Source organism: Mesoplodon mirus, assembly GCF_964341445.2.
Source record: "Mesoplodon mirus genome assembly, chromosome: 4".
Lineage (NCBI taxonomy): Eukaryota > Metazoa > Chordata > Mammalia > Artiodactyla > Ziphiidae > Mesoplodon > Mesoplodon mirus.
In genome coordinates, this window is record NC_138979.1 from 29,838,784 (window position 1) to 29,864,457 (window position 25,674).

The following is a 25,674-nucleotide window of genomic DNA, read 5'->3' on the forward strand; positions in this document are numbered from 1 at the left end:
CTCACTGCAGTTGATGTGTGAGCTGATGTGTGCCCCAGGAATGGACACTTATTCTAACGTGAGCCAAAGCAAAACTTCGCTGGAAGGTAAACTTGCTGAAGATGTCATAAGATACATCCTTAAAATAAATACCCTTGGCCTTATCCCCAATTCCTTCACGTTGATGTATCTGCTCTCAATGTCCCTTTTAGAATAGAGCATTAGAGTTTGATGTTTGGGGCTTTGAGAAAACTACTTCTTTATTCAAGTACAAGTTTGCAGGAGTTTTTCTTACTAAAAGGTTCTGGTAAAGCATTCGAGCATGGTCTCTGGGTTTGTGATGTTGGCAGGGTCCAAGTTTGGAATGCGCTTAGGGATAGACAGTCCCCATTCCTAGTTATGTTTTCTTAACCTGTTGGCTTCCTGGTCACTGTGTTGAACTCTGTTAACTCACCCTCTGAGCCCACAGAGGGGTGTGAGGATCATCATCTGCTTTCTCTAAGCTCTATGCACACTTTGTCAAAGTGCTTGCAGCCCCGCAGTTACCAAGTTTCTGAACTTCCCACTACGTGGCCAGCTCCTGAGGGCAGAGGCTGTGTGTTCTTTTTTATATCCCAAGTACAAGTCCTCTGTTAACAAATTAGCATCTGCCAAGCTAAGCTGAGAGCTCGGTTCTCAAGCTGTATATGACACCTGCACAGAGCGGGGGTTCTGTGAAGGTCTGTTTTAGTTGCTAATCTGAGAATGTGGGTGATTTTGGTAGCTGTGGTCTTACTAACTCCTGATGCAGCAGGCAGGGGGTTGAAGGCATGTTTCATAAATCCAGCTTCATTTCCTCTTTAAACAAATGTTGTGGTTTTAAAAACAAACTGCGAAGAACTGCTTGTGTGTTAGATTCTAGAGTAATTCTACATTGCTTTGTATGAATTCAGTAAAATATCCACAATGAAATCTTCTTCTGTGCAGAACTTCTGACAGGGATCCTCTGTGGTAGGATGGAAACCCCCGCTCCTGGTTTCTCTCCTCTCTTCCCTGGAGTGGCTAATGAATGCTTTTCCCAGGCATTTGACTGGACTTCCCTGAATATTATGATGCTCTGCACTGGTCCCTTTTACAGTTCAGCTCTGGGTGACATGCACTCCACGGTAACTTGAGACATGTTTAAGACCACGAACTTGGTAAAGTTTTCTGGGCTGCTTTTACTTTCCTTTTCCTCTTAGATTTCTTTGGCTAGAAAGCTTCTGTGAGAAAATTGATGTTACTAGATATAATTTCCAGTACTTTAAAAGAATTCACATTCCATACTGACTGTCGTGGGACTGGTTGCTGACTTTGGAGAAGCTCTTTACTGTAGCTGCACTGAGATTGGATTTGGGCTGCCGTCAAATGACGAGCATGTCTTACTGCACAAATGTGTGTGGCCTTCTGAGCCACATTTCCTGATCACTGAGACAGGAGTCGTGCGTCCAGTGTGCTCTGCTGGTCCCCCGTTGCACGACAGGTGTGGTGTTGGGCCTAGAGATGAATCACAAGTCAGGTGTCGTCCCTGCCTGGAGAGGGGATGTGAGGAGTCGCAAGTCCCCACCTACTGTACAGGGCTGCAGTGGGGATCGCAGTCGAACCCGCCATTCAGATGCAAGACGTCCTGACTTCATGGGCCAGAGTTACTAAGTCCTGGGGGACCAGGAAGTTTTGCTTGTGGTTTACTCTTGAAAATAGGAAGACTCATGAGAACATCAGCAGGCTGCTCTCTCCTAACAAAACCCAAGCTTGGCTACAGTTGTTCTCTGCTATAAAACCACCCTTGTGCATCAGATGTCAGGTCCCGTGCATTTCATGCGGCCTTGTTCTGTTGCAGGAGTCCTTAGGATGGGCTCAGGCTCCGTGCACTTAACGCAACCTTGCTGTCTTGCAGATGTCTCACGCAGCCACCAGTGCCTTCTGCCGTTCTATTAAGCTGCAGTGTGAGCTCTACCCCTCTAGAGAAGTGGCCATCTGCCTGGACCCTTACTGTGGACTTGGGTTTGTCCTGTGGTGCCTCTGTAGGTGAGTTTTGTCTTTGCACCTTTACGATACAAGTAAGTAAATCACACACGCGTTTTCAGACCACTTGCGAGAACTGCTAACGGGAGGGGGCCGCCTGCAGGGTGCGGCTCCTCCTCAGCCCAGCTCCGGGTGCCACAGGGACACCTGCCCTGGTAGCCACTCTCTCCAGCATCTAAAAAATTAGTCTCCGTAAAGTTTGCTGAAACCAACAGAGACAGATTCTGGGGCCATTCTCAGAAGCCGTCTGTTGGGAATCCATTTTCCAAGCGACTCCCAGGCCATGGGCTTGCTTCTTATGCCTCTAAATCTTCGCAGGTGTCCCAGGCCTGGGATTGTGTTCACCGGGGGCATCCAGGCTCTTTCCTCCTCAGGCTTCTCCCTGACTTCAGCTGCGGGAGGCCGGAAGGAAGCTCTACAGGCTCCCCTCCCCTCCCCTCCCCTGCGTGGTCCCCACTCCACAGCTGGCAGCCCCCGGGCCCAGCTCCTGGTAGCTGCCAACAAGTATTAATGGAGAGGATGAAAGTTTATTGTCATTTTTCTCTAATTGTACATGGATGTTCATTGTAGAAACTTTAGAAAATACAAAATAATATAAAGAAGAAAAGCCACCCATAAGTATACTACCCAGAGATACTAGTAAATACTCACTAGTAGCATTTTGGCATATAGTCTTATGGAGTTTATTTTCTAATGTAGTATTTCTAATGTAGTACTATTTTTTATTATTAACATTTTCAAACGTATACAAGTGTATATGTTTAAGTGTATAAAGAACACTGTAACAAATACCAGGGCCCAACAACCAGCTTCACGTGGATCTTATTTTACCAGTTTGATTTCATCCAGCCTTCTGATTATTTCTGTCCCTTTTCCATATGGGCATTTTAAAGCAAACACCAAAAAACATACGGTTTCACCCATAAACCTTTAAGTACACATACAATTTTGTAAATGTACATTAATATATTTATAAAACTGAGATGCTACAGTGTGAAATTGCTTATAATTGCCTTCTTTTTTCATAATAGTAGATATTTTCTCATCTTTAAACATTCTCCTAAAACAACTATTTTAATGCATTTATAATATTCAATTGGGTCAAATTGAACTAAATCCAATTACATATTTTTTAAAAACACTATCATTCTAATCACCACAATTAAACTTTTTGAGAAAGCAAATATAATTGAACAGTTGAAATATTTTAATGATTTTTGCCTCAATTCAGAATGCAATAGCATTGTGGGTAATTTTTTCTTGGAAAATAGTTGAGAATATACCATTCCAACAGTAGGGCCAAAGTGACTTTAGACATATCTGGCCAGCTAAGAAGGAAACCTGTTCTGAACTACAGCTTTATAGGCAACTGTCTCTTGTTACTTGGCAAAAGTGCCTTCTAGTTCTGCAGGCTCACCCAGCCAAGCCCCATGAAATCCACAGAGAAGGTGCTGTTTGGAGTGAGTCCTGCTGCATGTCACCAGCAGCAATGGGACTCTCTAGAGGACCTGTACAGAGAGGGTGGCGGTGACCCTTTGCTTAATGTCTTACCTGCAAATTCAGAAGTCACAAAATCAGCTATGACCCCTGCAGCACTAAAATTAAATACATAACAGCTGTAAACCTCTTCATTCTGAAATCCATTATAGAAACAGATCCCAATGGACTTGCTTAAAAAACTGGACCTCTTTTAAAAAGCACGTCAGACAGTTGGTATTCATAGATTAGGAGATTCAATATTGTTAAGATGAAAATTCTCCCCAGCCTGGATAAACTTCAAAAACATATGCCAAGTCTGAAAGAAGCCAGACTCAAAAGACCACTTATTATATGATTGTATCATATGATACCATTTGTTGGAAATGTTCAGAAAGGGCAAATCTATAGAGACAGAAAGTAGAATAATGATTAACTGGGGCTAGAGCTGAAAACAGGATTGACTACAAATGAATACAAGGCATGCCTTTAGGGTGATGGAAGTGTTCTAGAACTGCATTGTGGTGATAATTATACACTCTGCAAAACTGTCAAAGTTCTTTTAATTCTATACTGCAAATGGATAGATTTATGATATGCAAATTATACCTAAGTAAAACTTTTTTAAAAAGGAAAACAACTTTCCTTGGAGTAACTGAAGTGCGTGGTACAGACCCTACCCTGCCAGTTCAGTAGGCTCACCCACGTGACACCACAGGGTGACGTGTTGTCGTGAGTTGTGTGGCTGCCTTGCTCAGGGTGCCCACATTGTGAGAGTTATCAATTCTTTGTATGTTTTATCAAGTTAATAATCTGAAATCATTGAATTACAAATGTACAAATTTATATTAGTTACCAAAATGTCTTTTTTTCTCTCTCTCTCCTGTTCAGACATTTTTTATTTTTGTTTTTTAATCTAGATTTTATTTTTCAGAGTATTGTTAGTTTCACAGCAAAATTGAGTGGAAGGTACAAAGATTTCCCATGCACACCCCACTCCCACATGCACAGCTTCCCCTGTTACCAGCATCTCCCACCAGAGTAGTACATTTTTTACAAACTAGGAACCTACCTTTGACACATTGTTATCCCAGAGTCTATAATTTACATCAGGGTTCACTCTTGGTATTGTAGAGAGCCCAGAAATAGACCCACATAAGTATAGTCCGTCGATCTTTGACAAAAGTACAAAGGCAATACAGTGATACAGTGGAACAAAGGTGGTCTTTTCAACTAATGGTACTGGAATAACTGGACATCCACAGGCCAAAAAAAAAAAAAAAAAGAATCTAGACACAGGTGTTAACAGCCTTCACAAAAGTTAGCTCAAAATAGATCATAGACCTAAATGTGAAACATAAAACTATAAAACTCCTAGAAGAAAACTTAGGAGAATATCTAGATGATCTTGGGTTTGTTGATGACTTTTAGATACACCACCAAAGGCATGATGCATGAAAGAAATAATTGATAGGCTGACTTTATTAAAATTAATCATCTCTGCTCTGCAAAAGATACTGTCGAGAGAATGGGAGCAGGCCAGAGACTGAGAGAAAATATTCCCAAAATGTTTTTTAAATTGTTTTGTTCTTTTTGAAGTTAAGATCTAAACTAGAATAGTTCAGGTTCCAGAAATTCACAGGAAATAATCTTCTTCCCTATAAGCAACCTGCTATTAAGTAGGGAAGTATTGATAGCCAGTGCCAAGAAATCAGTGTTGGTTAATAAATGAAACAACAAATAGACTTTCGTTGGATTGAGCAAAAAAAAGAGCAAGTAGAAAATTGGTGAATCAGGTTTTCTGTTTTTCCTCTACTAGGATTTAATAACCTTTTTCTTAATGTTGCCTTCTATTTATAGGAATGAGGACAGAGGTGAAGCTATGTTTAATTTTCACAAGTATGCTTATATTCTCTAGCCTTGAACTCCACGCTGGACCCTACCCTTTCATGTGCTAGCAGTCTGATCAAGCAGGTCATTATCCTGGTGTATATTCTTGAGAAAGCTAGCAGTGGGTGATTTGTATTTCTTTTTCTTCATTTCTGGTCTCCTTATGATAGCATGTAAAAGGAAAATGCTGGGAACAATATGGGTAGATTGTCATAATTAAGCGGATCATCATAAGGTTTTTTTTTTGTTTGTTTGTTTTTTGTTTTTTTTTTTTTGCTGTACGCGGGCCTCTCACTGCTGTGGCCTCTCCCGTTGCGGAGCACAGGCTCCGGACGCACAGGCTCAGCGGCCATGGCTCACGGGCCCAGCCGCTCCGCGGCATATGGGATCCTCCCAGACCGGGGCACGAACCCGTATCCCCTGCATCGGCAGGTGGACTCTCAACCACTGCGCCACCAGGGAGGCCCCATCATAAGGTTTTTACCTGCATTTTGATTCCCTAAGACATGGGGCTCCAGTGTCATTAACTGTGTTTGGTACCTGCCAGAAAATGTAAAAGTCCTCAGTGTCAGAGAAGTGGTGTAAATTTGAGCTGGAATAAAAGTTATGCAGGGGAATCTAATTAAGGTTGTCTCGTTAACCCCGATTCACGAATGGGTTGAATAACATTTGGTGCTAACGGAAAACTGTGCACCATCACTTTTCAAAGAGGGAAAAGGCATGTTTCCTAGTGGATAATTAACGATTTACATGGTGCATGATGTGCGAGGGTGTTAGATCTTGGGCTGTTACCTGGTGTATGATCCCATTTTTGGCCAAGATTGTCCTTTTAATATCCATTCAGCAGAGGTAAATTTTCCATTATTTTTATTTCTTCCTGCTTAATGTTGCCTTGAGGCTTCTCATTGGAGTTGGTACATGAGCTACAAAGAAAGCTCTAATTCAAGGTAACGCCAGACGTGGTGTGGGGGCTGATCCTTGAGCGCTGCGTTGCAAAGGGCAGAGGGTGCAACGGTGCCTGTGGCACAAAACACCGGTGTCCAACAAGTCTCCCTTGTGGGTGTCTGCCACTTGTATCGGTGGCCTCAGGGGCAGGGGTCTCCCTTAGCTCTCATGGCCCCTGGAAAGAAGACAAGGGCTCAGGAACAGCCCGCAGGATCTCCGGGTGTGAGGGGAGCAGCCCTGATGCGCTGCGGGATCCGAGGAGGTGTTTGGCTCGACTTCAGACCCCCAGTGCGTATTCTTGGAAGGTTGTTGGTTCAGAAGTGAGAAAACAAAACATGCCGGATTCTCAACCAGATGGAAACTCTGATTTTTAAAGCACCACAGTGTTGGCTACAGGGACTTCCAGATGAAAGCGTGTTTTCACACACTCAGATAAATTTGTACAGAAGTGTTGCTGGATAGATGCTACTTGCAGTAAGTAGTTGACCAAGGTGTCAGTATTGTAATGCAGGTATATTGTCGTGCTGTTTGATCTCTTAAATAGCCGCACTGTAAAGTGATCTTTAAAGGCCTAAATCAATTTCCCAAGGACAAATCTTAAAGAAAACCTGACAGAATGTTGAGTGTTATAATTATTGGAATGGGATCTTATTGATTTTTGTATATTGACTATAGAAATAATTTTTATACTTTGCCACAGGGCTCCACTGGAATGTGTAGTTTTGCATGTTTTGTGCGTAACAAAACTTTCACATCAGCAGGAATTCAAAGGAAATATTTGAAAACTTTCAAAGGAAAGTTTTGGGCATAATAATCCTTTCTCCTGGTTACTGGGAGCAGTCAGCACATCCTCAGAGCTCTTTAAAGTTCATCTAAACTCAACTTGGAGCAAGTTCTTATTCTATTCTGAGTTTCATTTAATTCTTTAAATACAGTGGGCTCTGTTCATTATCAGATTTCCTTTCTCAGAAGGATTAAGTAAAATTCAAAAAATCTAAAAACCACCACCGGAAAAATTCCCACCTGATTATCAAACATTCTTCCTAGAATAACACCTACATTTTATCCCCACACATTGGTTGTTGGTTGTCTGATGTTTTGATGTATTAAACTCCAATAGGAGAATCTAAAGCAATCATCAACTTGTAGCATTTTGTTATCCTGATATGTGTGATAGAGGTATTCCAGGATAGAAATGTGTGTGTTTTTGAACGTGTTTATGGGTCATATTCTATGGAAATGAATGAGTGCCCTAAGAACTGACAAATGGGCAGAGAAACGCCCGGGGTCCCTCTGCCCTACCCTAGCCCCCGTTAGTATCCTGCTGTGTTTGTTCCTGTGCTCTTGCCCTTCTTCACAGCTATAATCGTAGTTTGTATGTGGTTCCATATCCCACTTCCTTCCTTTAATATTAAAAATGGGAAGTTTTTAACCGTGTGTCTTGGATTTAAGTTCTGTGGAATCCATCTTTAGAAGCCAAGTTAGAACACATCTGCCAACAAATCACTTTCATTCCTTAAAAAGACCGTTCTTCATAGTGCTCCACATTGGGAGTGTGTGATCCCTGGGAGCCAGTGTTTCCACTACAAAAAGAAAAGGTTCTCTGAAAGCCATCATGAGCTGGAGTTGGGAGTAGGAGGGCTTTATGTGGAGGTCATACCTGTCCAAGTAAAAAGGTGGCCAGAGGACTGGACAGGGCAACTGGCACCACCGGGAGCTTCCTGAGCTCCCCCCACCCCCCGCACCATATCACAGGCTTGTTCCTTTCTGAAGGGACATCCAAGGGGCACACCCAGCCCACCTCATCAGGCTAAGGCTTTTTTATGAAGCAAAAACAGATTCTTTAAATGGTGCTTATTCTAATATGTCCAAAGAGCATGTCAGTTATTTGTACATGACAGACTTAGTCTAAGAACCTTCTTTTTAAAGTTCTTGCTTATGATTTTCACTTGCTCAGCTGGGATCCCCAGGGTGGTCTAGGGAAGGTGGGTGGAACCTCAGAGGGCCTTCAGCTCACGGGGGTGCCTCCTCTGAGCCCTAACTCTCAGCTCATTATTTACTCCTCCCTTGAAGAAGCACTGTCCTTTAAAAGGAGACATTGGTTTAAATGAAACTTCTGTTGTTCTACAATAACTGTGGCATTTGAGTGTGCTCTGAGATGCTTGAGTAGATTTAATACAGCCTGTGCATTGAATCCTGACTGGCATAGAATTGTTGAAATAAAGTGTGAGTGTCTTCTTTTACTTATTCTGATATTCCTTCAGAGGAGATCAGATTAATTAACATACCTGGCTTACACGTTAACTTCAAGTAATAACACAAAAGAAAAACCAGTGCAGCATTTCAATGCCGTATCGTAAAACATTGTGTGTGTGTGTGTGTGTGTGTGTGAATACAGCTCTAATGATGAACTACTCACTATTGGGTAACTTTCACACTTTTGAATCTTTGTTTTCAGCAGACAGGGGCTTAAAATTCCTCAATCAGTGATATAATAAAAGCCAATTACATTTTTAAAATGGGCAAAGGACTTGATTAGACGTTCATCCAAAGAAAACATACAAATGGCCAATAAGCACATGAAAAAGGTGCTCAACATCATGAGTCATTAGGGAAAGGCAAGTCAAAACCACCATGAGGTACCACTTCACACCCACTGGGATGGCTAAACTAAAAAAAAATGGAAAGTAACAAGTACGGGGAGAATTTGGAAAAACTGGAGTCTTCGTACCTTGCTGGTAGGAATGCAAAATTGTGCAGCCTTTGGGAAACAGTTTGGCAGTTCCTCGGCAAATTAAACATAGAGTTACCATGTGGTCTAACAATTCCACTTTGGGGTACATACCCAAAAGAATTGAAAACAGGGACTTAAACAGATACTTGTACATGCTATTCATAGCAGCATTATTCACAGTAACCAAAAGGTAGAAACCCCCCAAGCATCCATCGATGGATGAATGAACAAATAAAATGTGGTCTATCCCTACAGTGGGATGTTATTCAGCCTTGAAGACACATGCTACAACATGGAAGAATGTTGAAGACAATATGCTAAGTGAAATAATCCAGGCAGAAGAAGACAAATATTGTGTGATTTCACTTAAATGAAATATCTGGAATAGGCAATTCAGAAACAGAAAGTAGGTTAGAGGTTACCATGCCCTGGGAGGTGGAAGTGGTGATGGGTTAGGTACAGAGCTTCTGTTTGGGATGGTGAAAAATTTTGGACATAAATAGCAGTAATGGTTGCACAACATTGTAAACATAATTAATGCCACTGGAGTGTCATTTTTAAATGGCTGAATGGTAAATCTTATGCATATTTTATCACAAGACTTTTAAAACTAAGACCAAAAAAACCCATTTGGTAGCATCTTTTAGGAATTTTTCTGTATAGTATCATGTCATCTGCAAACAGTGACAGTTTTACTTCTTCAATTTGGATTCCTTTTATTTCTTTTTCTTTTCTGATTGCTGTGACTAAGATTTCCAAAACTGTGTTGAATAAAAATGGTGAGAGTGGGCATCCTTGCCTTGTTCCTGATCTTAGAGGAAATGCTTTCAGCTCTTCACTGTTGAGTATGTTAGCTGTGGGTTTGTCATATATGGCCTTTATTATATTGAGGTATGTTTCCTCCATGCCCACTTTCTGGAGAGTTTTTCTCATAAATAGATGTTGAATTTTATGAAAAGCTTTTTTGGCATCTATTGAGATAATCATATGGTTTTTATTCTTCAATTTGTTAATATGGTATACCACACTGATTTGCAAATATTGAAAAATCCTTGCATCCCTGGGATAAATTTCACTTGATTGTGGTGTATGATCCTTTTAACGTGTTGTTGGATTCAGTTTGCTACTACTAGAGCGGGTCAATTAATTCAGTAAATTGGCAGGATACAAAATTAATAGAGAAATTTGTTGCATTTCTATACATTAACAACAGAAGAGCAGAAAGAGAAATTAAGGAAACAACCCCATTTACCACCACATCAAAAAGAATAAGATACTTAGGAATAAACCTACCTAAGGAGGCAGAAGACCTGTACTCTGAAAACTGTAAGATGCTGATGAAAGAAATTGAAGAGGACACAAATAGATGGAAAGATATACCATGTTCCTGGATTGGAAGAATCAATATTGTTAAAATGACTGTACTACCCCAGACAATCTACAGATTCAGTGCAATGCCTATCAAATTACCAATGGCATTTTTCCCAGAACTAGAACAAAAAATTTCACAATTTGTATGGAAACACAAAAGACCCCGAATAGCCAAAGCAATCTTGAGAAAGTAGAATGGAGCCAGAGGAATCAGGCCTCCTGACCTCAGACTATACTACAAAGCTACAGTCATCAAAACAGTATGCTTCTGGCACGGAAACAGAAATACAGATCAGTGGAACAGGATAGAAAGTCCAGCGATAAACCCATGCACCTATGGTTAATTAATCTACAACAAAGGAGGGAAGAATAATACAATGGAGAGAAGACAATCTCTTCAATAAGTGGTGCTGGGGGGCTTCCCTGGTGGTGCAGTGGTTAAGAATCTGCCTGCCAATGCAGGGGACACGGGTTTGAGCCCTGGTCCGGGAAGATCCCACATGCTGCGGAGCAACTAAGCCCATGCACCACAACTACTGAGCCTGCACTGTAGATCCCGCGAGCCACAACTACTGAAGCTGCACGCCACAACTACCAAAGCCCGTGTGCCTAGAGCCCATGCTCTGCAACAAGAGAAGCCACCGCAATGAGAAGCCCGCTCACCACAATGAAGAGTAGCCCCTGCTCACCACAACTAGAGAAAGCCCGTGCGCAAACAACGAAGGCCCAATGCAGCCAAAAATAAAATAAATAAATTTTAAAAAAAATAAGTGGTGCTGGGAAAACTGGACAGCTACATGTAAAAGAATGAAATTAGAACATTCTTTAACACCATAAACAAAAATAAACTCAAAGTGGATTAAAGACCTAAATGTAAGACTGCATACTATAAAACTCCTAGAGGAAAACATAGAACATTGATATAAATCTCAGCAATATCTTTTTGGATCCGTCTCCTAGAGTAATGGAAATAAAAACAAAAATAAATGAATGGGACTTAATTAAACTTAAGCTTTGGCACAGCAAAGGAAATCATAAACAAAACAGACAACCTACGGACTGGGAGAAAATATTTGCAACTGATGCAGCCGACAAAGGATTAATCTCCAAAATACACAAATAGTGCATGCAGCTCAATATCAAAACAACCCAATCAAAAAATGGGCAGACGATCTAGGAAGACATTTCTCCAGAGAAGACATAAGATGGCCAACAGGCACATGCAAAGATGCTCAACTTTGCTAATTATTAGAGAAATGCAAACCAAAATTGCAATGAGGTATCGCTTCATACCAGTCAGAATGGCCATCATCAAAAAGTCTACAAGTAATAAATGCTGGAGAGGGTGTGGAGAAAAAGGAACCCTCCTACACTGTTGATGGGAATGTAAATTGGTGCAGCCACTATGGAAAACAGTGTGGAGGTTCCTTAAAAAACTAAAAATAGGGGCTTCCCTGGTGGCGCAGTTGTTGAGAGTCCGCCTGCCAATGCAGGGGACATGGGTTCGTGCCCCGGTCCGGGAAGATCCCACATGCCGTGGAGCGGCTGGGCCTGTGAGCCATGGCCGCTGAGCCTGCGCGTCCGGAGCCTGTGCTCCGCAATGGGAGAGGCCGCAGCAGTGAGAGGCCCACGTACCGAAAAAAAAAAAAAAAACAAAAAAAACCAAAAATAGAATTACCGCATGATCCTGCAGTCCCACTCCTGGACATCTATCTGGCGAAAAGTCTTAATTTGAAAAGATGCATGCACCCCAGTGTTCATTGCAGCACTGTTTACAGTAGCGTGGAAATTGACAAAGACGTGGAAGCAACCTAAATGTCCATCAACAGATGAATAGAGAAAGAAGATGTGGTAGATATATACAATGGAATATTACTCAACTATAATAAAGAATGAAATGATGCCATTTGCAGCAACATAGATGGACCTAGAGATTATCATACTAAGTGAAGTAAGCCAGGGAGAAACAAATACCATATGGTATCACTTATATGTGGAATCTAAAAAAAAAAAAGAATACAAATGAACTTATTTACAAAACAGAAATAGACCCACAGACATAGAAAACAAACTTATGGTTACCAAAGGGGAAAGTGGTGGGGAGAGAGATTAACATATACACACTACTATATATAAAATAGCCAAAAAGGAAGGACCTACTGTGTAGTACAGGGAGCTATACTCAGTATTTTGTAATAACCTATAAGGGAAAATAATCTGAAAAAGAATATATTATATATATATGTGTGTGTGTATAACTGAGTCACTGTGCTGTACACCTGAAACTAACACAACATTGTAAATCAACTACAATTTTAAAAATAAAATCTCTTTTACTTAAATCTTAGAACGTAGTTTATCTAGGATGTTCTGTTATAGCATATGATATCTATTACTGTTGATTTGTAGCCATAAACCAAACAAAATTAATACCATTGAAAATGTAGTTTGGCAAATACTTCGTTATTTTAAAATCACACTTGCCCCATTAATTGTGAAACAAAATATGTAGCCTCTTGTTCCTCTCCCCGTGCTCTCTAACGTAAAGGTAAAATTAGAGAATGATTGTATTTTCTTTAGTTCTGTTTGGTAATCCAATTGGATCATTCTGAAGTAAAATTATAATCCTAATTCTTCTAATTGTCTTAGTTTCCTTTTATTTACTCTGGATGTCAGTTTTCTGAACCAGGGTTGGGCACGCTTTTCCTCAAGTGGCTGTTTAGTAAATATTCAGTCTCCACGGTCTCTGTCGCAACCCTCAGCTCTGCCCGTTGGTGTGAAAGCCACTGCAGGTGGTACTGCAAGGACTGAGGGCCGTGTCCCAATAAAACTTTATTTACAAAACCAGGCAGCATCTAGTTTGCTAACTCCTGTTCTGAACTTCCAGATCTTTTTACCAAAATTCAGTCCTGTGTCTCCCACTGTGAGAGTCCATTCTGTGAATATAGCAGCTTTGAGAGAAACCTAATAGCAGCAGAGCTTTGAGATCTTTCAATGAGTGCTCAAAATGGCAGTAACTGCGGATCATAATCCCATAGTTCTTTTGTATTTTTCAGAATGTTTTTGTAAACACGCTTTTGTTTTATATTTACAAATACCAGAGAGTAGAGTTGGTGTGACTGTCCCCTCTTGCAAATGGACAGTAGGTGTTTCTCAGAGGCTGGCTGGTCCCCCCTTCTCCATCCTCACTGAGCCCTCCCATCTCTCTGTGCAGCGTGTATTCCGGGCACCAGTCCATCCTCATCCCGCCTGCAGAGCTGGAGACCAACCCTGCCTTGTGGCTGCTTGCCGTGAGTCAGTACAAAGTCCGGGATACATTTTGCTCCTACTCAGTGATGGAACTGTGTACCAAGGGGCTGGGCTCGCAGACAGAATCGCTCAAGGTAAGCAGCCCTCAGAGTGCCTGGGGGACACTTGCCAGCATCCTGGGAAAGCACCAGTGTCAGAGGGTGTGGAGTAGGTGTGGTGAGGCTAAATGATCCTTCAGAAAGGCTGACATAAGGTCTGCTGTCACCTGAGGTAGACGAAGTTGTTTTCACGTGAAAAGCTTGTTTTATAACGTGAATATTTTCCTACTGCCAGAGTTAGAGGTCAGAGTGTATGTTATTGATGTCTAATTCTGTTAGGGCTACTTGGAGGGTCCTGAATTGCCTTTTGATTTGTTGGTGGATTCAGTTCTTGAGTGCAGTTAGTTTTATTCCAAAGCTGGGGTTCGAGTCATACGTCTAAACTTAGCTGCTCATTTCATTTTCCTTGAGGGCCCTGATTGGTAGATCTGGGTCCTAACCAAAATTCAATTTTACAATCCAGTGAACAGTGGCTTGGTTTTATTTTTTAATATTCAATTACCATTATGTGACAATAACAACATTTCCCTTCATTTAAGCCGAGGACTTTTTTTTTTTTTTTTTTTTTTGCCGTACACAGGCCTCTCACTGTTGTGGCCTCTCCCGTTGCGGAGCACAGGCTCCGGATGCACAGGCTCAGCGGCCATCGCTCACGGGCCCAGCCGCTCGGCGGCACGTGGAATCTTCCCGGACCAGGGCACAAACCCGTGTCCCCTGCATGAGCAGGCGGACTCCCAACCACTGTGCCACCAGGGAAGCCCCAAGGACTTTTTGATAGACGTATTTTCATAGTAAATTATGTAGTCCTTATTCAAGTAACTAGGAGAGAATAATCATATGACCTATTTTGGTTAATATTCCAACTATTCACTGTTTATATGCTCAGATATGTGTGAGTGTGTATGTATAGATACATAGATTATATTTATGTGTATATATGCACACATACAAATTATCTATACACTTGCCATTAGTAAAGCAATATATTTCTCTCTGCTGAATTTTGTTTTCCTATTCAGACCTAGTGCATTAAGCTTGAACAAGAAAGCAAAATGCAAGATAACTTTGATATTAAGCTACATAAATAAATATTACTTGAAGTTATATGTTTATACAGCAAAGGAAATTTATAAAATATTATTATTCATGTCCACCTATATTATGCTATAAAATGATTGAGTATGTTTCATGAACTTTACCTATAGGTGCATTTATAAATAACCAAATGAAATAATAAGTGATTTCTAAGCACTTTACATATTGATTAATTTAACCTTTACAATAGTTCTCTGAAATAGGTCCATTATTGTTTCCATTTTAAAGATGAGGAAAGTTAGGTTACAGAGAAATTAAGCACCTTCTCCAAGTTCTTACATTTAGTAAACTTTGAAGCCAAATTTTGAATCTGTGGCTCCAGGAGCACCATCTCAAAGCCCAGGTTGCACTGCCTCCCAAAACACACATGTGTCGAGGGTCATTGGTGTTACGCAGACTTAATTTTCCCTGTGTAACTGCACGTATGGAAGATTGTCGTTATCTTGACTCATGTCCCTCCTCAGCTCAGGTGCCCTTGTCAGCTCTCCAGGACGCTGATGGCTCCTGGTGACTGTCCTGTGTGGGGATGGAGACCCTGTCGCTCCCTCGCCTCCTGTTTCATTGCCACTCCCGTTGCGCGTTTTGCTGTTCCTCGGCTCCGCTTGGGAGTGTTGTGCTTTTAGGGCACTTCATTTCCTGCCCCGGGTGTTGCCATTTCGTTCATTTGATGGAATTTGGGCAGAACTGAGCTGTGTTTCCTTGTGACAGTTTATCTGGGACCTTTTATGTCTCAAGACATGAAAGGAGAGCTGTGTTTAAGAAGCTGCCCAGATGTTTTCATTTTCCATTCCTATATTAAAAGCAGGTTTCTCATTTCTCTCCAATGGATGTTCCTGTGTATCCATGCTGGCAGGAGTGTATATAAGTGCTTCTGTTCTTCCCCAAACCCTGTCCTTTAATTATTTTATCCACACCTTGTTTTTCTTCAACTTTTCTCCTCATTATGCTTCTTGAATTATTTAAAATGTGTTTATAATGGCATCCTTGATTACCGATATGGGCGTTTTTTTATTTACACATGTTCTACAGCATTTTGGTTAATGGTGCAGACACAGAGAGCCCTGGGAATGAATATCTGTGTGGAGTTTCTGTTGTTGTACAGATCTGGGTAAGGAGCCTGCAGGTCACACCCCTAACACTGGCAAGGCTGACCTCCTACTGCTGTCATTATTTCTAGGCACGAGGACTGGACTTGTCCCGCGTGCGGACCTGTGTAGTGGTGGCAGAAGAACGGCCCCGAATAGCACTCACCCAGTCATTCTCAAAACTGTTTAAAGACCTGGGCCTCCATCCACGGGCCGTTAGCACCTCGTTTGGCTGTAGAGTGAACCTGGCGATTTGCTTGCAGGTGAGTTTCCTTGATGCCAGTAAGTGTGTGAGTCAGAGAGTGACTTTTAAAGACAGGCATACAGCGCCACACTGCTCAACATGGTTTCCCCTGCTGATGCTTACCCACATTTAGAAGGTATCTTTCAGTCAAATGCATGTGGTTGGTATACACTTTTTGTTTGTTTGTTTTGTTTTTAATTATACTCTGCATTTGTCAGTAACCATTATTCATAACTAGCATTCACAGGCTTATTCTGTCCTGGGGCATTTTAAGTTTTGTAACATGAGTAGCAGTTTGTCAAGACCTGTGAAGGCAGGCTCTTTAAAGATGAGATACTAAACAAATGTTTCATTGTGGCAAGAAATCCTGTCTCTTGAAGTACTTAGTCTCTTGTATGCAGACAGTAACTTCTGTAGGAAGAATTCCAGGACATTAAGCAGGTTCATGAATTTGTGGCTGTGATGACATTGAAGTATATACTTTTTGCTGCATTTCTAAGGCAGAGCTGTAAGTGAGGCTGCCCTCGTAAGATAGCCTTGCATTATATGTGGCAAAAAAAAAAAATGCTTGTTTTCTTTCTTTCTCTTCATTAGCCCACTTCAGACCATCTTCACTATTCCTTTCCGTCTCTGAACTCTAAACATGAGATCTAGTCCATGAAGGAAAGGAAAGTCCTATGGGAATCTGTTCCCAGTGCCCTTTGGGCAGCCTTATCCAAAACAAGCCAGCCCAGGACTCAGCTTCAGGCTTTGTTCCTGGAACATATTAAAAGGACAAGAACTTTGCTCACAGCAGGTGCTGGAGTGGAGGACAGTGGACACAAGCTGGCTCCTGACCACCCACTGTCTCTCCCATTTACGACCCAGAGATGCTGCTTACAGTTCCCCTTGGGAGACCTCGGGAAGCTCCTGGTCAGCTGTCTCCCGGCCAGTGCTCTCAGTATCTGGACTCAGCGTGGACTTTGGAGAGGAAGGACTCTCCCCATGTGACCAGTTTGCTGAGCTCGCTTCAGAAAAATTAGCTACAGGAAGGTGTTCTGATTTTCATTGGTGTTCCTTTGCCTCTGTCTTCCTTCTCTTTGAATTAGCTCCATTTTTAAAAATTTATAACTACCAGGGTCCTCTCAAGAGTCAGTTGAACCTTGTTCTATGATTGAAATTAATTCCCTTTTCTAAGAGGTAACCTGAAGAATTGGATTTACCTTGCCAAACTAGTTCTTTAAATATTGAAGTTTTCTTTTCCTATTCACCTTGATCTGTTCTGCTTAAATGTTTCTAGCCATCTGTTCCATAAGGAGAAATGAGAAATACAGAAATCCACTTCTTAAGTAAATTCAGCCATAGGATGATGTAATGCTTCCCTTCTCCTGCAAGTAGTGGGGAAAAAATCAGGGATCCATGAGAGACAGGCTCTTGGCCACAATGTTTCATCTTCTTTCTCTCTCAGAATGTTGGCAGATGAAGGGAGAAGGGCATAGAATAGATCCCATATTAACATAATATCACTTAGCACTTGTCCACTTCATACAGGCAACAAAGCAAGTTCTACTACACTTTATTATACAGAATTAAAACTTTGTAAATACTAGAAATAGAGCACTTATGGTTATTTACCTCTTTATTTTTCATTTATTTCCATCTACTTGATCCAAAATGTTTTAAGAAGTTTTATAGGGAAGCAGTAGATTAAGTAGGGAAAATAAAATACACTAAAAATAGTTGAAAAGATAGAGGTGACAGAAAATAAGGGTAAGAAGCCGAAAATGAAGTTGGTACACAGGTGTTCGCCACCTCTGTGGCCTAAAATATGAACTCCATAATTCCAGTGTCCTTAGCACCTAGAACTGTACCTGGTGCTTTGTAAATATTTAATAAATATGTGTTGTAAGAATGTTGAATAAATTAAGTTCTATACTCCTAATAAAAAGAATAAATATTCTTTTTCTAGAAAACAATTCCGTCAGTATGACCCCCACATCAGAGCTGACATCCCCAGTCACAGGTCATGGTGCTGTTCTGGAATGTTGACAGCATCTTTAAGTGTTTTTGTACATTTTAAGTTTTTCTACTTAGGTGCTTTACTCTCAACTAATTTTCAGCCAGTTTTTCTTTTTCTGAATGGTCAGTATTAGAAAATAGCTGAAAATATCAGTGTGTCTGATAGTAGAGCTAAATCAAATAAATTAAGTGTATCATACTAAGGAATGCAGACTCTCTACCCTTGCCAACCCCGGGGCCAGGTGTGCGTCGGGATTACGGAGTTTTCTGGCATTGGGGAGGCAGGACCCAGCAGGCTGTGAGCAGAACCCCGTAACCGCACACATGGTATCTCTCGGTGACGCTCCATCCTGTGAGTAGCTCGTGTCAGCCTAAGTCAGAGTTTACTCAGATGAGTGCAAGACACGGTTCTGGCCCTCATGGAACCAGATGGACAGTAAACACAGATGATTTTTTCAGTAAGTGAGTAAAATATTCTTAGTAAAGATAAAGTAAGAAGGTAAAGGAGACACACAGGAGGCAATTTTAGGAGGGGTAGCCAAGAAAGGCCCCTCTATGAGGTGACATTTCAGCAAAGCGCCCTCTGAGGTGAACGTACAAAACTCTGGGCAAAGGCAGCATCAAGTGCAGAAGCTTGAGGCAGGACTGGTCAGTGGAAATGTTTGTTTTCTATTAATTTTTGCAGAAATTAAAAAATATATGATTATGGTCCCAAGCAAACAGAGCAGGCATAGCTTGAGGTCTGAGGGCAGAAATCCCATGTCTCTTGTTCCCATTGTGTTTCTACAGGGCCTGACACATAATAAATGCCTAATAAAGATGTTAAATATACTAAAACTGAATTTTTAAGAATGTTTAGACAAAGAAATGAGGAAAACAATCTGAAAAGTTATGAATTTTTTATAGATTATTTTTACAAAAGAATATTTATTTTAGGAAACAAAATCAGAAAATACAGACTAGCCAATAAATAAATAACATTCATAAGTCATACCCAGAGATAATCACCATTACTCCCTTGATGTAAAAAAAAATTTTTAAATGCTAAGATAGTTCCTAAATTCCAAACCCATCCTAAATGTTTAAAGACATTGAGAAGTTTACACCATTTTCCTTATGGAACACCAGGATTACCAATATATGTGAAATCAGTTAGTGGGCATATTTGTTTTCGGTTTGTTGTCGTTTGAGGACATGTTTTCTCAGCTGGCTCGCCTGTCGTCCTTCCTCAGGGCCCTTGACTGGACCCCGAGTGCTCAGGTAGAGGGCAGCCCTGCAGGAGGAGGGCAGGTCTCCCATCTCCACGAGGTACGTGGGTAGGGACGCGAAGGATGCTGTCCAGACGAGGAATGGAGCCTCATCCGAGCCATGTGGGGTTTACAAGCTGCTCTCGCTGGGGACCACAATTTTAGCGTCTGTGGGTCCCCTTCCAGAAGTGCCCCCTGGCCTTGGGGAGGCTGGGCTGTGCAGCGGGCAGTGTGCTGTGACTGCAGAATGAGATGCATCTGATGCACTAGGTTCTGAACTTACGTGAGATAAATCAGGGCTGTGTTTACTTCATCAATGGCACGGCGACCAATCCAGCCTGAGCATCTGTCTCCCCTTTGTACAATTTTACGCTAAATGACATTCTCTACTGTAGAGTCTTTCATGCTTTTACTTCCTGATGCCACAACTCAGGCTGTTCTCTGCCTGAAATGGGCTTCCACCTTCTTCATGTGGCAAAAGCCTGCTTCTCTTTCCAGGTGTCATGTTTCGATTCCTCCAGCTAGAAATACTTTCCTTCCTCTGAATTCCCATGGCAGGTCATCCCTCCCACTTAATGTTGTCTGCCATAGTTCACAATTATGTACATAAACAATTTCTATCCCCCTGCTCTGTGAAAAACTGTCTTAGACAACCCAGTACACAACTCACATAGTCACACAGTCACTTCCTGAGACTGAATTTTATGAAAGTACTGGGTGTCGACTCCTCTGACTGCAAATATGCTTCACATTTGAGAAATTCAGCGTGTTTTTTATTAGCCTCAAGCCTCCTGAGGGAAGTAAGTACATAGCATTCCTGAAATTTCTCTGAAATGAACTCATGTGAATCTTCATCAGGTAAAAACTCACAGCATCATTTGTAAGTTATCATGAAATGAAATGAAGTGAAATGAAATGAAATGAAAATCAAAGGTTTGCTGCTCTTCAAGCTTCTAGCAGCATTTTCATCTCAAACAGTAGCTCCAGGGCCTGCACCATCAGAAAAAAGACTCCATGCCCAAAAAAGAAAAAAAAAAAAATTCTCTCACAAATGTGTCACACCACTCAATTCCAGGCAGCATCTGGCTAGAGCTTCCTACAACTCACAGAGAGCAAGATCGGTCGTTTCGTTTAAGAGGAGAGAAACTGAGGCTCAGAGAAGTTAGGTGAGCTTTCCTGACAAAGCAGGGAAATAAAAACAGCTGCCGGAAACAGAACTGGCATTGCTACTGACTGTGTCATCTAAACAGAGCAACATGTTAAAGAAATCTCACATTTTGCAATTTTGTCAGGTGCCAATTCCATGTTGTGGTTTATTACGCAAGTGAAATAACAGCCTTGTAAACTGTTTACAAAATTGAACTGTTTACAGGCAGGATATCCTGCCTTCGGTTTTTGACTGTTTTCCTGGAACATTTTAAATCAGACCCCCTATTTCCCTGTGACCTAAATCAAACAGCTCAGGAGACATGCATCTGTGTGCTAGATGCTGTTCTTCAGTCTGTTTTCACCAGGGAGTGGGGAGGCAGGTGGGGGTGTACTAGGAACAGAGTCAGGGCCACCACAAAGGACCTCCGCAATGCCTGCTTTCATGGGCTGTGACATGAAACCCTAGTTTCTTGTAATATGAGAGAAAATCATGAAAATTGACAAATACATCATTGTCAAGTACACAAATGAGCAATTTAAAAAATTTACATATGAGGCAATCACAAGAGTAGAATAACAGAAAATTGAGACAGTCATAATTTCTGTGATGCTGTTGTTTCGGCTTCTATATCTTAGAAACCGAGTGACTTGTTTACCCATTTATCATTTTGAGGCAGGAATTGACACATTAATTATTTTGAAATTGTCCTTCTGACATAGTTCAATGGCAAAAGAATGGACTCATAAAATTCAGTGTGGATGACTCTGGTTTTACATGACTCTGATTTCTGCAGAGTATTTTAGACTCTTCAGAAGAAAGAAATTTAGAAGTATGAGCCATTTGTTATACTTAGGAATGACATTTCCCAGAATCTTTAGCTGTAAAAATGACTTTAAAACACTTTTGATTTATTGAACTTATGACAAAAGTGGGCATTAGAAAGATCAAATTACAACTTGTGAGATTGGCTTTAACATAAATTTCCTTAGTTCTGTTAGGAAGTGCCACTTGTTTATTAACCTACATCAAAAGAGATGTTGTGCTTCATCCACAATTACTCTTTTCAAAAGTATAAGCTGAAAGGTCTTTGGATGTATTAGATTTAGAAATTTAGTTCTTGGTAACAAAAATTAGCATCCTTCTCACCAGCTGAAGAAGGGAGGGGAAAATGAGGTCTTCTGCTTTCCAAAAGAAATCTCAATTTTTGTTTTATTAGGAAAAAACTTTTAAGCCACTTTAAACAGAAACTTTGATCTTTATTATACAGAAAAATAACGATTAATTTATCTGAGGAAAGCTTTATTATAAATAGCTGTGTGGAATTAAATCAGTATTAACAGTTATGGTCTTAAATCTTGAAACCTTAAGGTCTTAAACCTTAAATCTTGAAACTCACACAATGAAAGAGAAATACAGCCACCCTGATGATGAGAAGTAGAGTCATTGATTGTTGAAAAGAAAAAAAAAAGTGGAAGGCTCAGGGTGACATAGATCTTAAGTAATTCTCAAGATAAAATTAATAGTTATAATAAGACTCATTCATTTGAGCCCCCAGTTCATTTTCTCCCAACACTGCTTTTAGACGAGGGAAGTGAACATAAGTGAGGCGGCTCTGGGGTTTTCCCATGCTCCAGGGAATTTGTCACATCCACAGAACTTCCACATCCTCTCCTGCTGATGTATGTTGTCCCAGATAATGAAAATTAACATTTGAGGTCATGGGACCTGTATTCTCAATTACCCATTTATCAGTCAGGGTTCTAATTTGTAGGCAGCATAAACCTTTGGTAACTTAAAATGTCGCTGGGTGGTGTCGCAGACGCGTCCGCCGCCAAGGGCAAGAACATTTGTGCTTCCTCTTGCTGTGAATAGATGCAGCTACCTGGCAGGCTGGTAATCCACAGGCTGTCTTCCAGGAAAGCTGAGCAGGAGAGTGGCAGATGTTTTTAGTTACTACAGAGGGACAGAGGCTTTGTATCCAACAAGGTTCCAAAAGTGGAGGACTTGCCCAAATACAGAAAGAGTTCTGATGCCTGATGACCAAAAAAGGAGTGACCAAAGGCTACATTCATCCCGTTCTTACCCATCACCCCTACCCCACAAAACCCCACCACAATGCAGTTTTCACTCTTGCAACCAATACCATACCCTTCCTCTGTCCAGAAGAGACACCTGTGGCCAGGTCCAGGGTTTCCAGCTGGTGGCCCTTCCGTCACTGATCCTCTGTAAGCCATAGACTCGATTGTCAAGTTCACCACCACAGATGTCTGATGTGTGCTGGGCACGGGGACGCCGCATGGAATAGAGAATCAGTGCTGGAACTGCCGTAGCCAAGCATGTCTCTCCATCTGAACATTCAGGGGCTTCAGAAATAACCACATGAGGAGTTCAGGGTCCTAGTAGACTGTGATGTTGAACCCACAAGCTTCTCAATCAGATGTTCCCCCTGGTTTGGGTTGTCTCACTATGTTTTCACGTTGTTCTGTGGATCAACCGTCCCCAAGACAAGCCTTTGGAGCACTTTTTCTTGGCAGGCCAGAGAGTGAAGAGCTGGGCCTGCAGTCTGTAGTCTCTTCTCAGGGACCTTCAGCTCTGTAGCTCAAGGCAGAAACAGATAATGTTTAAATGAATGGGTGAGGCTGTGTTCCTGGAAAACTTTGCAAAAACAGGGGTTTGCTGACCCCTGTGAAAGTGGTTTAATTACCATTTTGCCAGGGCATGGCATGGACATCTGCAGAGTCCAGCCTGGCAGATGAGCTAGATTTTCTCTGCCCTTTGGCTTTTACCAAACCAACTAATCAATTTCAGATCCCTATTTCCCTGACAACCACTCCTGATACCAGTTTCTAAATCAATCAGTATGCTTAATACTAACCACAATTTTAGCAAAAAATACATTCATTAAAAAGGATTCTGGACTTCCCTTTTTTCCCTTAGATATTGAATATATCTATAGTTCCCTGCTGGACTTCCATTTTTGATTAGGATGTATAAGTCACAAGAGGCTGTTGTTCCAGCCCTAACTATTGAAACCATCTGGTTAATACACAAAATCATAGCTTTTAAAATTCAGCAGAGAGCCAAGATTCAGAGAAATCTAAATGAACTAAATCTTTCAGAGAGAAGAGACCTACAGTTGTTTTCACCCCTTACAGGGGAGCAGGAACCAGCCAAACTTTTTCGAGAACGTTAACAGCAGTAAATAGCTTGGCAAGAGGATGACAATCCCAGGGACCCCCAACCCAGTCATTCTGCATACCCCCCACCAACTCCCCACAGACCTCACCTACTCCAGAGGGCAGTATGCAAAAGCCAGGAACAGAGCAGGAGCTGAGAGAATCCAGCTGCAGTTCTGTGGGCCTCTGGTGAGTCAAAGCAACAGGTCTCTGAAGTCTGAGGAGGGGCCCTGGAAGTGAAAAAATTTCCACAGTGAGTGGAAAGCAGAGGTCCTGAAGGCTGGAAGGAGAGCAGAAAAGCTGAGAGCCCCTCTCTAGAGAGCCTCAGATCATCTGGTATACCACCCTTGCACTCCAAAGACGGAGGTGGGACAGGGAGGCCAGACACATCTCTCTCAGGCCCCCAGGGCCTTCACCAAGTGCAGATTTTGCCTTCCAAAGGCTAGGGGTTGGGCAGCAGAATGGAGAGGAAAGAGAAGCAGCCAGTCATGCAAAAAGCTGACAGCCAAGCTATGAAAAAGAAAGAGATCTCCCACAGTTTGGAAAGCAAGTCTCTACGCTATAAAGCATAAAGAAGTATCCAGAATCTTACTAGTGCTCAGGTCCAAAGTCCTCATTATGCTCACAGGCATGGGAAGCCAGCATGAATGAAATCTAATGTTGCCACAAATCCCAGACCAAGCTCACTCAGACACACAAACTAGTGGGCTGACAGGAGAGAGTGTGCCCTTTTCTGGGGGTAAATGTTTTTACTTCAGTCTTCACTGTGCTTTTAAACACAGTGTTCGCTTTACAATCAAAATCTAAAAGACGTGCAATGAAGAAAGAAAATAGGATACATGGCCAGGAAAGGACACAGTCAATAGAGTCAGTAGAATAGACATGTTGGATTTATCAGAGATTTTAAAATAGCTATGATAAATATGTTAAAGAATCTAGTTGGAAAGGTATACACCTTGCATGGAGAGATGAGGAATATCACAGAAAGATAAAAACCACAAAAAAGAGCTAAATGGAAATGCTAGAAATGAAAACCACAGTCTTAAAAATAAAAATTCCTCATGGTTTAATAGCAGACTGAATGCAGCAGGGAAAGGGTCAGTGAGTGAACTTGAAATCCAATCAATAGAAATTATCCAAACTGAAACACAAGAGGAACAGGAATGAAAATAAAATGGGATAGTCTCTGAGATCTCTGGAATAGCAGGTTGTCTAACATGCATGTAATAGGAGTCCCAGAAGGAGGGGATGAGAGAAAATGGGACAGAAAAACAATTTAAAGACACAATGACCAAAACTGATGAGAGATATCAACACACAGATTCAAGAATCTCAGTGAACGCCAAGCACAGTAGCTAAAAAAAACACACCTACACACATCGTCACCAAAGTGCTGAAAGCCAACAGCAGAGACGATCTTAAAGCAGCTGCAAAATAAAGATGTATTATGTAAGGGGGACAATAATAAAAATGCTGAACTCTCATCAGATACAGGGGAAGCCAGAACACAGTGGGGTGAGTGACCAGCAAGGTCAAATTTACAGTGTTTGACATCCTATAAAAAATTACCAGGCAGGGACTTCCCTGGCGGTCCAGTGGTTAAGACTCTGTACTTCCACAGCAGGGGGCGTGGGTTCGATCCTTGATCAGTGAACTAATATCCCATATGCCACGCAGTGCAGCCAAAATATATATCTATTACCAGGCATACCAAGAAACAGGTACAGATCCACAATGAGGAGAAATATTAGTCAATCAAAACTGAACCATACTGACACAGATGTTGAATTTATAGACAAGGACACTAAAAGTTATTTTAACTGTATTCCACATATTCAGAAAGTTAAGACATGGAAAGTTAAAAAAAAAAACCTCAAATTGAACTTCTAGAAAT

The 25,674-nt window shown here is 41.4% G+C and overlaps 1 protein-coding gene across 4 annotated transcripts in view; it reads left to right on the plus strand.

The window, feature by feature from the left end:
- The window catches only part of DIP2C (disco interacting protein 2 homolog C), a 359,412-nt gene that overhangs the window by 310,416 nt on the left and 23,322 nt on the right, over positions 1-25,674 (plus strand). For all 4 annotated transcript variants that reach the window (XM_082617846.1, XM_082617847.1, XM_082617848.1 and 1 more), the window contains 3 exons: positions 1,895-2,025; positions 13,653-13,821; positions 16,058-16,228. In XM_082617846.1, the coding sequence (XP_082473972.1) occupies positions 1,895-2,025; positions 13,653-13,821; positions 16,058-16,228 (471 nt within the window). The remainder of the gene's footprint in view (positions 1-1,894; positions 2,026-13,652; positions 13,822-16,057; positions 16,229-25,674) is intronic.